General features: G+C 34.0%; 1 protein-coding gene across 5 annotated transcripts in view; it reads right to left on the reverse strand.

The window, feature by feature from the left end:
- The window catches only part of TDRD3 (tudor domain containing 3), a 131925-nt gene that overhangs the window by 45850 nt on the left and 72226 nt on the right, over window positions 1-13849 (reverse strand). For all 5 annotated transcript variants that reach the window (XR_012922440.1, XR_012922441.1, XM_012749784.3 and 2 more), the window contains 3 exons: window positions 9711-9851; window positions 5405-5561; window positions 4180-4305 (listed from right to left, as the gene is read on the reverse strand). Coding sequence is in view for 3 of the 5 variants with exons in the window: in XM_012749784.3 (XP_012605238.1) it covers window positions 4180-4305; window positions 5405-5561; window positions 9711-9851 (424 nt within the window). In the remaining 2 variants the exon portion in view is untranslated. The remainder of the gene's footprint in view (window positions 1-4179; window positions 4306-5404; window positions 5562-9710; window positions 9852-13849) is intronic.

Here is a 13849-nt window from a genome sequence, read left to right on the forward strand (position 1 = left end):
TTCACATAGCAAGCATTTATCCCTGGCTTCCAAATACGCATCTTACCACCAATTTCAATAAAAATGCAGAGTAATGCTGTTTTATACAATTAGATGTAAAGATACAAAATAGCCAACACGTGGGTGGTTCCTTTCTTTTTTTTTTTCACTAATCCCATGACAGATAAGAGTGATCCTTTTCTTGAGGAAAGCCTTCACTAGAACATGTAGCCTAACACATGTATATTCTCTCACTCTTCTTGACCTAGTTTCCTTTGCCTTTCCAATTAGGCTATTACCATTATATCACATTTCCTTTGTGTGGTCCTTATTTTTCAGTCGTCAAAATTCAAGGTGTATGTTTACAAGCCAAACTATGTACAGTAACTTGAAATTTGATTATAAGAAAATAAAACAAAAAGATACTTCTTACAAACACAAAGACCTGCAACTTGGTGTGAACTACCCATTGACCATTAGCATTATCTTTATGTCTGCTAATGTCTAAATATATTATTTATATTTGAATATTATACACATTTAAAATTATGTAGTCCTGTTAACCAAGATAAATACTAATTCTCACAAAATCCAAAGAAAATGGAGTAATGAAACACCATAAAAATAGTATATGCAGTATAGTCTGAATATTATCCCACCAATAGAAAAGTCAATAGAGCATTTTAAGCAAGTGGGTTGTAGGATAAAATTTGTGTTTTGAAAGGTCACTGACAGCAATATGGAAGATGAGATGATAAAGTTCTGCAAATAGTGAAAGGTTCTAGTGAAGAAGAGCAGAGGGAGTGGAGATGATAGATGATGAGTGGAGGATGTTGTTGCCTCTGCTGTTGCTAATCACAATGAAGATGCTGGGATGAACTGCCATATATATGGAAGCATATTTGCCAAACACTGTGCTTAGCACTTTATATGCATTATCTAATTTGATCTTCCCAAAACCCCTATAACCCTATAATAGGTGCTGTTATTATTTCCCCATTTCCTGATGAAGAAATTAAGGTTTATCAGTTATGTAGCTTGCCCAAAGACATACAACTAGTAAATACCAGAGTTGTGAGTTCACGGGTAGAATCAGTGGTATTTACCTACTCCAGCACCTTGTCCCCTTCTTTCAGTAACAAAAAACAATGTAACCCCACCTCATTTTTTTCCAGAACATAAATAAAGTAGATGTGATGAGCAATTACTTCTAATGGAATTTTTAAAAATCAGAACAAAGAAATGGCAGCACCTTTTGCTCTTTTAGAGAAAATTACATAATGTGATAGGAAAGTGTGTTACTAACCCACACTAAATTTTTCAGAAAGAATCTCATCCTTAAGGGATGTATTTTTTTAAAAAACATGCCTGACAAATTACTGTACACAGAATCCGATATGACATAATGAGTCCATAACAGGCCAAGCCTTACTCAGCTAAATTTTGACTTCTAAATTTTGACTACTAAAACTAAACAAAATCCTCAGACAGCTTATGCTGATACAAAACCTAAAGGAAAGGTTTGACTATTGAACTACATTAGAAACAAAAATTTTTAAAATTCTAAATATACACATATCTGAATCACAATTACTTTTTCATTTTTTCCTTTAGAGACAGGGTCTCATTCTGTTGTCCAGGCTGGAGTGCAGTGGCACAATCACAGCTCACTGCAACCTCAAACTCCTGGGCTCAAGCGATCCTTCTGTCTCAGCCTTCCATGTTGCTAGAATTACAAGCACACACTGCCATACCCAGCTAGCTTTTTAAAATTTTTTTATAGAGACAGGATCTTGTTATGTTGCCCAGGCTGGTCTCAAACTCCTGGTCTCAAGCAATCCTCCTACCTCTGCCTTGCAAAGTACTGGGATTATAGGCATGACCCATTGTCCCTGGCCAAAATTACTCCTTTATATAAATTTGGGTATGTTACAGACCCAAATAATGATCCTGATGATATGAACATAAATAAAATTATAAGATCATAACTCTCTTCATTAGCTGTCCATAAGGCATTTAACCGTTGAACATTACAGAGACTCTATCCTGGAAAGCTTTCTAGATTTTCCTTAGAAAAATGTCCAACATTTTCTCCCATCATTGAAGAGTTAATTTGAGGAAAACAAGATTTATAGAACAATAGCCAAATTCTGTGGAAAGACCAAAGTGGAGATTCAATTTTATAAAAGTAAAAGTTTATTCTGGCATTTAACTTCAATTTAAAAAAAAAACATGAAATCTTAAAATGAGCTGAAAAAACAATTCAGTGACTTACCTCACTGTTTTATTTATTGATTTATTTTACTATGAGCCCCAGCTTAACTAAGAATACCAGCACTTAGTAGTGTGAGTTAGTTAACAAGAGAAAAAGTAACAGATTATATCTGCAAAAGCTACCTGAGGGCAACCACACACCAAGTTTTCCCTTCAGTCCTGTTACCTTCATTGAACCCATAAAGACAAAACCAAGAGAATATAAAAAACATCTATAAGCATAAAAATCTTCCATCTGTATACTTATTAATTTATTGTCTATTTGTATTTATGTGTTATTATCTCTCTCTTCTGCATCATCAAAGAAAGTTTAGAGTCAGAAAAGCTACCACTGAAGGAATTAGCTCCTGATTAGGCAAACATTTAAACAATGAAACAGCAACTCAAGAAGTGTTTTCAAGTCTACCTGATTAAAGTATTCCCCAGCCATTCAAAACAACTAGTTGGTCTTATTTTGGCAATAAAACTTTGAAATAGAGGACTAAATATTATTAGAGGTTACAAATACATCAGATCACATCTGATTACTATATTCAAAACTTCTGCTAAGCCCTTACGTTTTGTTAGTATTGTTTTGGTTTATACTAAGTAAATAATGAAATTCTTTTTCATAACCATTCTTATGTCCCTTTTGTTTGTAGTTTGTTCTGTCTCATAAACTAGTAAGTTTCTCTGGGACAAGAGCTACAAAATCAATCTATTTCTCTGAATTTTTTGAATGAAGTATTTTATTACACTTTGTATCCCAACCACTTAACATAGATCTATTACAAACAAATATTAAATAAAACGCTTCATTTATAGAATGAATAATCCCTCACAATGCATACAATTGGGGTCTGACTTCAATCTCAATTCCATTTTACTCCATTTTCTATCTTGCACTCAGAAATTATTTTCTTAAAACACCAAAATAAACTTCATTGCTCTCACATCAAAAATCCTTTCACGGCTTTGTAGCAAACGACACATAGGCTCCCATTTTCATGAAATTTGGACATTTCAAATTTGTTATAAAAGCATTTTACCTCTGAGCTTATTTGGTTGGATTCAAAATACATATGAAAGAGAAAGCTGAATTTGAAAGTATATTTCCTTAACCTTCTAGATCATATTTTAAAAATTTACTATTTTAAAAACTATTCACCATATTATATGCTTAGAAAAAAGCTACATATTTAATATACTTATTTCTTTTGTCAATATTTGTTAGTCACTAATGTATATATTAAAAAATACAATAATATGATGAAATAAAAGAGAAAAAATACATCACACTGTGAAAGCGTATTCACTCACTGTATGAACATTTTTATATAAGATGTAATATGCGAAGAATGAAGAGTCAGACCAGTTTCACAATCAAAATAAGTTATATATAAACTGCCATTTATGTTTTCAGAATAACAATTAAAATTTTCTTCTGTGCTTTTGTCAAACAGGAAATTCGTAATTTAATAAATTTATAGGCTGGGAGCCACAGCTCACACCTGTAATTCTAGCACTCTGGGAGGCTGAGGCAGGAGAATTGCTTGAGCTCAGGAGTTGAGACCAGCCTGAGCAAGAGTGAGACCCCATCTCTACTACAAATAGAAAAAAATTAGCCAGGCATGGTGGCACATGCCTCCAGTCCCAGCTACTCGGGAGGCTGAGGCAGAAGGATTGCTCAAGCCCAGGAGTTTAAGGTTGCTGTAAGGTTGTTGGGCTGATGCCATAGCATTCTAGCCAGGGCAACAGAGAGAGACTCTGTCTCAAAAAAATAAAAATTAAATAAATTTATAAACAGACACCTAGAATATAGGTTCATACTATCAGTTGCTTTATTAAACCTTTTTTGTACAATTCCAAATAAAGTTTTGTCTTTTTAAAAGAAATCTACAAAAAAGAAAGAAAAAGAAAAAAGAAATCTACTTTCAGTTAGCCTACCTTCCACACTCAAATTTCCCATTTTAGATTCCAAGAAATCAAATAATGTGCTTGGTGCTGATGGCCTTGCATTTCCCAGGTCCTCTTCATCTTCAGATCTTACTCGCCCTCTGCCTTTTCCTCTACCTTAAGATTTAAAAGCAAGAAATATATTTATTGTATATGCAAAAACAAAAGGAGGAAATACATTAAAATATAATCAGCAATCATTATAACATCTTAAGTAGGATTTTGTTTTCCATTTCTTTTCATGTTTTTCTGTATAGTCTATACCTTTTATAACAAAAAAGTTTTGTTTTGTTTGTTTTTTAAAGAGACAAGGTTTTGCTATGTCACCCACGGTGGAGTGTAGTGGCTATTCATAGGCATGATCATTGTGCATTGCAGCCTTTAATTCCTAGGCTCAAGTGATCCTCCCACCTCAGCCTCCTCCCAAGTAGCTGGGACTACAGAGATGGGCCACTGCACCCAGCAGAAGTTTTTGAATGATTATATTAAATAGTTCCTTTAATCCTCTAAATGATCTATTCAGAAATTTGAATTTGTTCATATATATTATCTTTTAAGGAAAAAATCATTTTTACAAAATTTCTGCTTAATTACAGACTTTTTAATAAAGAACATGGGACTAAGACTTGAAAAATCACATAACACATTTGACCATTCAATGATTAAAGAAAAACTGTGAGCCAGATGCAGTGGTGCACACCTATAGTCCCAATCAATCAAGAGGCTGAGGCAGGAGGATTGCTTGAACCCAGGAGTTCAAGACAAGCTTTGGCAACATCTCTACAAAATAGACCTCATCTCTTAAGAAAAAAAGGAAGAAGAAAGAAGGAAGAAGAAAGAAGAAGAAAGACAAAGATGACCAAGTAAAAGTTATATTCTCATTAATTTTAAAAAGTTTACAAGTCATTTATACAAGTGGCACAATTCTAGAAATAATTATCAGAACTAGTCACTTTATATCATATTTTCTCTATTCCTTATAACAACCCTATTAAATAGGGCATTATTAGACCCAGTTTATATAAAGATGAAAACAATGAAACCGAGAATAACCTGCAAATGTCTCCACAGTTTCCAAACTGGCATTCCTTCCATTTACCACAATGTTAATAATAACTTATAGCGCTCACAGCAATAAAATCCAGCCTCTGTCAATAACATACATTCCACTGAAAAGCAAGCAATATTATCTGGCACATTATTTAATAAATTATACCTCTCAGAGGTGGACCCATAACAGGTTTCTGTTTATTGCTGTTAAGAAGTACATTTAATGCCGCTTCTAAGTTGTTGCCATTATCCATAAGAGCTTGCCTCGATGCTTCCTTACTGAAGCCCATTTCTGTTATGTGCTTCAGAGCCTTCTCATCAACCTGTAAGGAATAGAGAAAAAACCTATTCTGACAGCCCACAAATAAAGCAAGGTATAAGTTTTTAAATAGTCACTGTCTTTTAACTAAAAACTACATCTCATACTCATGGAAAGAAAATATTATACTAATACAACATTCACTTGCTGTTTTTTTCACACCAATAGTCAAGGAAGAATCTCTATGATATGTGGAGTTGTATGCCTTGAACACTCTCTGACTTCACAAGTATCATTGTAAATGCAAAACAAAAAATAAAATTTTATGATATGTTAGAAAATAATATCAACAGTGAAAACTACCTAATGAAAATTTTTCACGGTAAAAAAATAGAAAAATGTTGATATTTCTCCATCCTAGAAAGAAAATGTAATTTACACAGCACCTCTCCAAAAATGCAAAGTATAAATTGAAGCTTACAAAATGGTACCACTCAGTAGTTCTGGGGTTTTTTTACTCTCCATTGCTTCAGTATTCTACTCTATATTCATTAGCGATACTATCTATGAAGCTTTGACAGCTGTACTCCAAATAGGAAAGTCTACTTTATATGTGCCAGAATCCAAATCTTGAAAAATCTAGACCTGAGTAAATTCACAAACCACTTAATTGGCATAAACCTATCCCATAAAGAAATTTCTTGAACCAAAGCCAGCCAAGGAAAACATAACTTTACCTTTTGTACATCTAAGCGTTAACATGGATAGATGCTTTAAATTAGCCTACGCATGGCATGCAAGTTGCAGACACCCATTGTGATGTCCGTGTAGACACTGATAAAAGCACAGTACTTTTTTCCAAGCCCCGTGTCACAGAATCCCTCTAAACACAGTAGCTATTACCAACAGATCAGAGTTGAGAGAAAATCTACTTACCATCCTTGCTATAGATATGCTAAAGTAAAGGAAAAAATAGCTGGACATCAAAACTATTATTTTTACCTTTCTTATTCAAAAATTAATCTGAACATGGTAATGAAACCTTCCTTCTCCAAATCGTCTTCCAAAGAAATATGTAATTAAGAATATTGTCCCATATGTAGAACTTGACCAAAAAATACTTTAAATGATCCATTAATATGCAATCTGCTTCTTGGTATAACTTATTCTACCTTTCCCGTTGACCTGATTTGCAGTTAACCAAACGCCCAATCACAGGTATTAGCAAGGCCAAGCTATCTCTAATGGTTCCAGGGGAGAATTCTTCCTTGACTCTTCTAGCTTCTCTTTTTTGCTGGCAATCCTTATCACGTAGATGCATCAGTCCAGTCACATGGCCATCTTCTCCCTGGGTGTCTTCAAGTCATCTTACCTCTGTATGTGTCCATCTTTGTGTTCAAATTACCCCTTTTAACACGGAGACCAGTCATATTGGATTAGGGCCCATCCTTATGTCCACAAAAAGATTTGTTCAAGTCCTAACCCCCACCCAGTATCTCAGAATATGGCCTTATTTGGAAATAGTGTCCACAGAGGTTATCAAATTAAAAAGAGGCCATATTTCTGTCAGATACAGAATTCTTGGTTGAGCTTTCTTTTCTTCAGTACTTTGAATATATCCTTATATTTTTTTAATATTTCCTTCAGTACTCTGAATATATCATTCCACTACCTTCTGACTTCCATAGTTTCATGTAAGAAATTGGCTGTTACTCTTACTGAAGATCCCTTGTACTTGATGAGACACTTCTTAATGTTTTCAAGATTTCTCTTAAAATAATTTACTTATAAAATGTGTCTTGATCTGAATCTTGAGTTTATCCTACTTGGAATTCACTAGGTTTCTTGGGTTTACAGATTCATGTCTTTCATCAAAGTTGGGATTTGGGACCATTATTTTTTCAAATATTTTTTCTGCCCCTTTCTCTGTCTCTTTTTCCCACTAGGAATCCAATAATACATATATTGGTACCTTTGATGGTATCACATAGGTCCCTTAAGCTCTGTTCACTTTTCTTCACTCTTTTCTCTTATTACCATTCAGACCGGGTAATTTCAATTACCCTATCTTCAAGTTTGCTGATTCTTTCTTCTGTAAGATTACAAGTCTATCTGCTGTTGAACCCATTTACTGAAATTTTTAATTTCCCCCACTGTACCTTTTAGCTCCAGAATGTCTATTTGGTTTCTTTTTATAATTTCTCTTTATTGATATTTCCTACTGTTCATACAGTGTTCTCCTGGTTTCCTTTAGTTCTTTGTGAATGGTTTTCTTCAGACCTTTGAGCATATCCAAGATAGTTAAAGTCACTGTCTAGGAAGTTCCATGGCTGGGCTTCTTCACAGATGGTTTCTATAGATTTGTTTCCTTTGAATGGGACAAACTTTCCTGTTTGTATGCTTTTCAATTTTTTGTTGAGAACTGGACATTCTGAATACTGTAATTTGGTAACTGGAAATCAGATTCCTCCTCCTCCCCAAGTATTGCTGTTGTTGCTTGACAAAGTCTACAAACATCAATATGTCTAGTGACTTTTCTAAACTTTTTTTTGCAAGAAATATATTCTTAGTGATGTGTGATCACAGAATCTTTGTTCTATCATCTTTGTGGTCAGCCAATGACCTGCATCTTTCTTCATCATTCATTACCATGGATGCTACAAGTATTTGACTAGGCCTGAAGTTCTAAAATAGTTGCTTCACAGCTCAATAGTTGCTTTGGTGGAGGGGCTGACTCCTAGAGCTTTCTACTCCACTATCTTTGTGATGTCATTTCCTTCACATATTTTTAATCTTTACAGCACCCCCAATCTGCTAACCTCTGGTGTTTTTTGTCAAGACATCCCCAGAGAAGTGTTCTTAATTTAGAATCTTCTTGAGTTAGGGACTATCCCTTTTTCAGCTCACTGTATCCACTCTCCATTGCTATTTAAATTTAATTTTAAAAAAATGAGATGGCCTCTTCAAGGAAGAGATAGCCTGGCCCATAGTTATAAACCTATTCCCCTTTACCAATGATTGATATAGAAGTAGGTATGTGGCCTAATTCTCGCCAATATGACAGAAACAAAAACTTCCTAGAGATTTGAGAAAAAATTTTCTTCTGTGATAAAATATACCTACACCCAGAAAAATTTCCCCCTTTCTTTTCTGCCTTGAACTTTTTCTGTGAAAATTTAGCTTGTAGAGAATCCTGTAATTCTGAGGAGAAAGCAAGGAAATCATGGAGATACCCACAGAAATCTCTAATATTGAATTTTTCAACCTTTGTAACCATCGTCCTCTGGGCTTCTTTTCATATGAGATAGTAAACCGCCATGGTTTAAGCTAGTCTTAGGTATTCTGTATCCTACAGACAAAATCAACCAAAGTCATTCAACTTCTAAAGGCAGAGGAAAATGAATTCTTGCCAACTCCCTGAGATCTGAGGACACTGTGGCATATCAGAAATAACTTTGATTCTTCTCATTTATCTTAAAAATTCTAGCTGGGTATGGTGGCTCACGCCTGTAATCTTAGCACTCTGGGAGGCCAAGGCAGGAGGATTGCTTGAGGTCAGCAGTTCGAGACCAGCCTGTGCAAGGGCAAAACCCCGTCTCTACTAAAAATAGAAAAAATTAGCCGGGTGTGGTAGTGCATGCCTATAGTCCCAGCTACTCAGGAGGCTGAGGCAGGAAGATTGTTTGAGCCCAGGAGTTGGGGTTGCGAACGAGGCTGATGCCATGGCACTCTAGCTCAGGTGACAGAGCAAGACTATGTCATAAAAAAAAAAAAAATTCAGGTATATTTTGCAATTGAGTACATAATATACATGTGCTTGTTTCAATATATTCTTCCCAGAGAGCAACAGAAAACAAAACAAAATCACTTTAGAGAAAATTTGAGACAAGATGTGGGGAGACGGGAGAAAGGCAGAAAACTGTATGTTTTTGATGCATCAACTTTTGATGGCTTTTTATTAATCCATGCCAAAGACATTATTCAGATATTAGTAATTTAGGTGAAATAGAAGTTTTAAGTAAATTATTTTTCAAACAATCCAAATTTTTCATGAGTTAATTGTAATCTCTAACAAAAGCCACCTTAGAGTTCTAACATCTATACATAATACACTGAACAAAGCGAGTAGTGGTTGTGAGAAAAAAAATAAAAGGATCATTGAGACTATTAAAGGAAGAATACATTAACTTTGTGGTTGATTCTTTAGCCTTACCAGTTCTCTATAAACACCTTCATGTTTCCCCTCTGATTTGGTTGACTTTTCTTTTGGTAAAACTTCCCTATTTCGATTACCAGCAGCACTCATATTGAGATTACTTCTAGCACCACCACCACCTCCTCCAAATGTCTTGGTCTTTAAATAAGAGAAACATAAAAGATATGTAAGTAAACAGAATTCAAAAATAGCCCTAAAAACTAAGTTATGGCTAAACGCATCTAGCAAAACTGAATTATAAGTTCCTTAATTATGTTTTACATGAAAAAATGAAATGTGAACTTATAAACAGCACAAATATCTACTGGCCAAAATCTCTTCTTTTCACAAGCCCAGGCCAAACAATAAAAAAAATACATGATTATAACTTTTAAGTCTCTCCAACACAAGTCATCAAAATAAATTTAAGTGCACAAAAATATAGAAAAAAATAAAATACAACCATTATGGAGATTAGTTGCCAAAATGACTCTGGGTTAAAATACTTGACAGGTGTGTCCTGGGTTCTAAATCTAGCTACCAAAGTTATCCTTAGCAAGGGACTAAACCTAAAAATCAGTTAAATTATGTCCATGGTCCAGTAATAGCCCATAATCTTAAAAAGTAAACAAAAAATACAAATTTAAACAGATTAAAACTCTCATTACTAACATTATTTATATTAATCACTTATTAATAATATGTCATTTCTTACCAATTACATATAAATGCTTTAAGTCCACATTTCTTATTTTGTCTGTCTTATTTGAATAACTAAATATATAATTAAATTTGAAAATTTGATTTGATCTCATTTTTATTTTTTCAAAGCTATTGTGAAAAGACTAGAACACAAAAAAATGTTGATTTGGAAAGATACAAATCCTTGACTAAAAACATCCCACCATTGTTACTTATACAATATCAAATTAAACATCTGGTTACATAATATTTTTATAGTTCTAATAGATTAATACAGGAGGTAAAACCTGATTTTTTGAGAGATAATGACTAGTATTTTAAAATGCATTTTAAAGTGATTGCAGTAAAAAAAATCGCTGAGAAATTATTTTAAATCAGATGAAAATATAAAGCAGAACCTGAAAAATAGAAAAATGATGTTAGACAGGCATTAATGGATAAGACATTTAGTATCTCTATTAGATAGCTGATATACCACAATATTTAAATTTAATTCAAATCAAAATTGAAAGACCAAAGAAAAGACTCATTACTGGATTCATTCAATTTTTGGTTTATAGAATCCCAGCAAAAATATATATTCGAAATGTCCTCATAGTCATTATTTGTATAACTATAAAAATGTGTTTATATTAATGTGATACAAAATTTCTTAGACTGGGAGGCAATGTAGCATAGTTAAGAACACAGGCTTTGGAGCTAGACAACACTGGGACTAATCTTGGCTCAGCCATTTACTAGCTCCTAACCTCAGGCAAGTCATTTAAGTTCAACATTCCACTGAGTCTCAGGTTTTCCATCCTTAAAACAAGGATGAGAAAACATACCTCACTGGGATATTGTGAGGATTAAATGAAATCATTGATATAAAGTGATTATCTCAGTAACTGGCACATGGCAAACACTCAATAACAGATGGCAATTACTATTTTGGTTAACATACTAGAACATAGTTACCTGAAAGGTCTGGAGCCTGACCTGTTCCAAATTTAATATATTTCCGGAATTTACATTCCGTAACTCCAAAAGTGCTTTTTCTTTTGGTGCCAGTGAAATAGTCCCATCTTCTGGATGCATTTCCTTATTATTTTCTTTCCAGTTTAATGGATTAAGGAATAGGATAAATAGCTTTTTCAGAATTGCTTTTCACTGCTATAAAACAGTTGTTACTCACTAAAAATATAAATACCTGGAACCATCACAACTTAAACATTACCCACAAGGTAACCAGTGTTGTGTGAGCTACATCGTCTTGTTCATATTATGTGAATCAAGCATCCATGAGGTCATCATGACTAAGAAACTCTAGCTGGCCCTTAATGCTGCCAACTAGCAATCTTACTATATTTCTCTAGCCCATTCATATTCCCAATCTTCTAGATCACTATCACGTTCTCCTCACTTCTCAAGCCTCCAACACCTTCTCCCCCATTGTCACTGTTGACCTTCTTACTACTTTACTAAAAAAACTGATATTATTAAAGAACTTGCACAGATTTTTGCCACATCAACTCACAAACTGGTTTCTGCAGTTATACTTTATCTTAAACCATATATTTTATCTTACCACCCTATATATGTTAAGAAGAATGTGGAGGAAATAAATGACCTCCTTGATTCTCTATTAATTCTCTGTCCTCATCATATATAACTTTTCATCTGCCTTTAATAAGTTTAAATCCCTTCCTCCATGATATATTTTCTGCAATTTCTTATTTTTATCCTGTGTTACTGGTCACAGGTTGGCTGGTTCAACTTCTTCCATCTAACCTCTAAGGTTGAAATTCTACAGAATTCATATCTTACCCTTTTCTATTCTCTATCAATACTCATTCTTTTGGTGATCTCATTTGACCTCATGATTTTAAATATCAATTATATGCTTATAACTCTCGACTGCATGTATCTATTCCAAAGCTTACTCTTCAGTCCTACCACCTATTAAACATTACTACATGCATGTCTGATAGGCACCTCAATAGTCCTATGTTCAAAATGAAGTACCAGATCTTCCTCTCCTCACACCTGCTCAACTCCAGTCTTCTCATTTCAAGATGAGCAACTCTAACCTGCCAATGTCTCAGGGTAAAGCTTTTAGAGTCATTCTTAATACCTCATCTTCTCTCACAACCCATATCCAATCTGAGAAATTCTGATGGCTCTACTTTCAAAATTCTAGAATCTCACCACCTACACACCTGCTATTTTTGTCCAATCCACCATGATTTTTTTTCATGGATTACGTCAATAATTCCCTAACTTGTCTGATTCCATTTTCCTTCTCTACAACCTACTCTGAATACAGCAGCCAGAATTAGCCTTTTAAAATATAGGACAGCTGATGTTATTGCTGTCCTCAAAGCATTCCAAAGGCTCCCTCATTTCTCTCTGAATGAAGTCCAATGTCTTTATGATGGCTTACAGGGCCCTACATAAACTGACCTCCATTATCTCTCTTGACTCTATCTTCTACTAATTGTCCCTTTGCTCTCTCTGCTTGCACTGGCCACCTTGCTGTTCCTTGAACATATGCTCCTGCTTTAGAGCCTCTGTCATGGCTTTTCCTTCTTACTAACCTTTGTCATGGCTTTTCCTTCTTCCTAAAACACTCTTCCTCAGATAACCAAGTAGCTAATTCTCTTACCTCCTCAAGTCTTGGCTCAAATCTTGCTATATTGAGGCCTCAGCAGATTACTATACTTAAAATTGCAATCTGCAACTTACTTATTTTGTATGTTTATATCACTTATAGGTCTATATTACATATAGATTTAGTCCTAGAATTGTCACTTGGTAACTTTGGACAAGTCCCAAGTTTGGTAGTTAGTTGTGAGCTGCCATTAACACTCATATATAAATCGAGAAGTTTTGATGTCTATTTTAGTTCCAAAAAACTATGATTCTTTAATTATCATATGTCCATGGGAGAATATAATGTGATTAATAATGACTTAAAAAAAAAAAAGAAGCACATTACAACATACTAACTATACTGCAATAAATAGACAGCTGTAACCACATCAAACAAAACCCTTGGGAGGAAAATTTATTTGAAATAAACATAAATCAAAAGAAAAGCTTTATACAATCATTAACAAATATATATTCCCAATATCTTCTTCTCAAATGCCATAATTTTAATATATATTTTGGAAAAAAATAAATATATTTCATGTACACTATATAAAATGCATTAAGAAATGTTAAAAATGATTTTTTAAATGTGCCTTAGAAGACATATTGAAGAAGAGCAATAGTCGTGTTTATTGAGAGATTTGAGTAAGTGTATCATCATCTATGCCAGATAGTAATAGTATTAGTTCTAAATGTTTTAAAGATTATCAATTTTAATTCTCACATACGAAGTAGTTACCATTATCCTCCCCAAGTTTCACAGATGAGGAAAAATGGGATACAAAAGCTAAGTAACCTGTCCAAGGTTGTCAGCAGGATAT

The sequence above is a fragment of the Microcebus murinus genome, chromosome 13 (assembly GCF_040939455.1).
Source record: "Microcebus murinus isolate Inina chromosome 13, M.murinus_Inina_mat1.0, whole genome shotgun sequence".
Lineage (NCBI taxonomy): Eukaryota > Metazoa > Chordata > Mammalia > Primates > Cheirogaleidae > Microcebus > Microcebus murinus.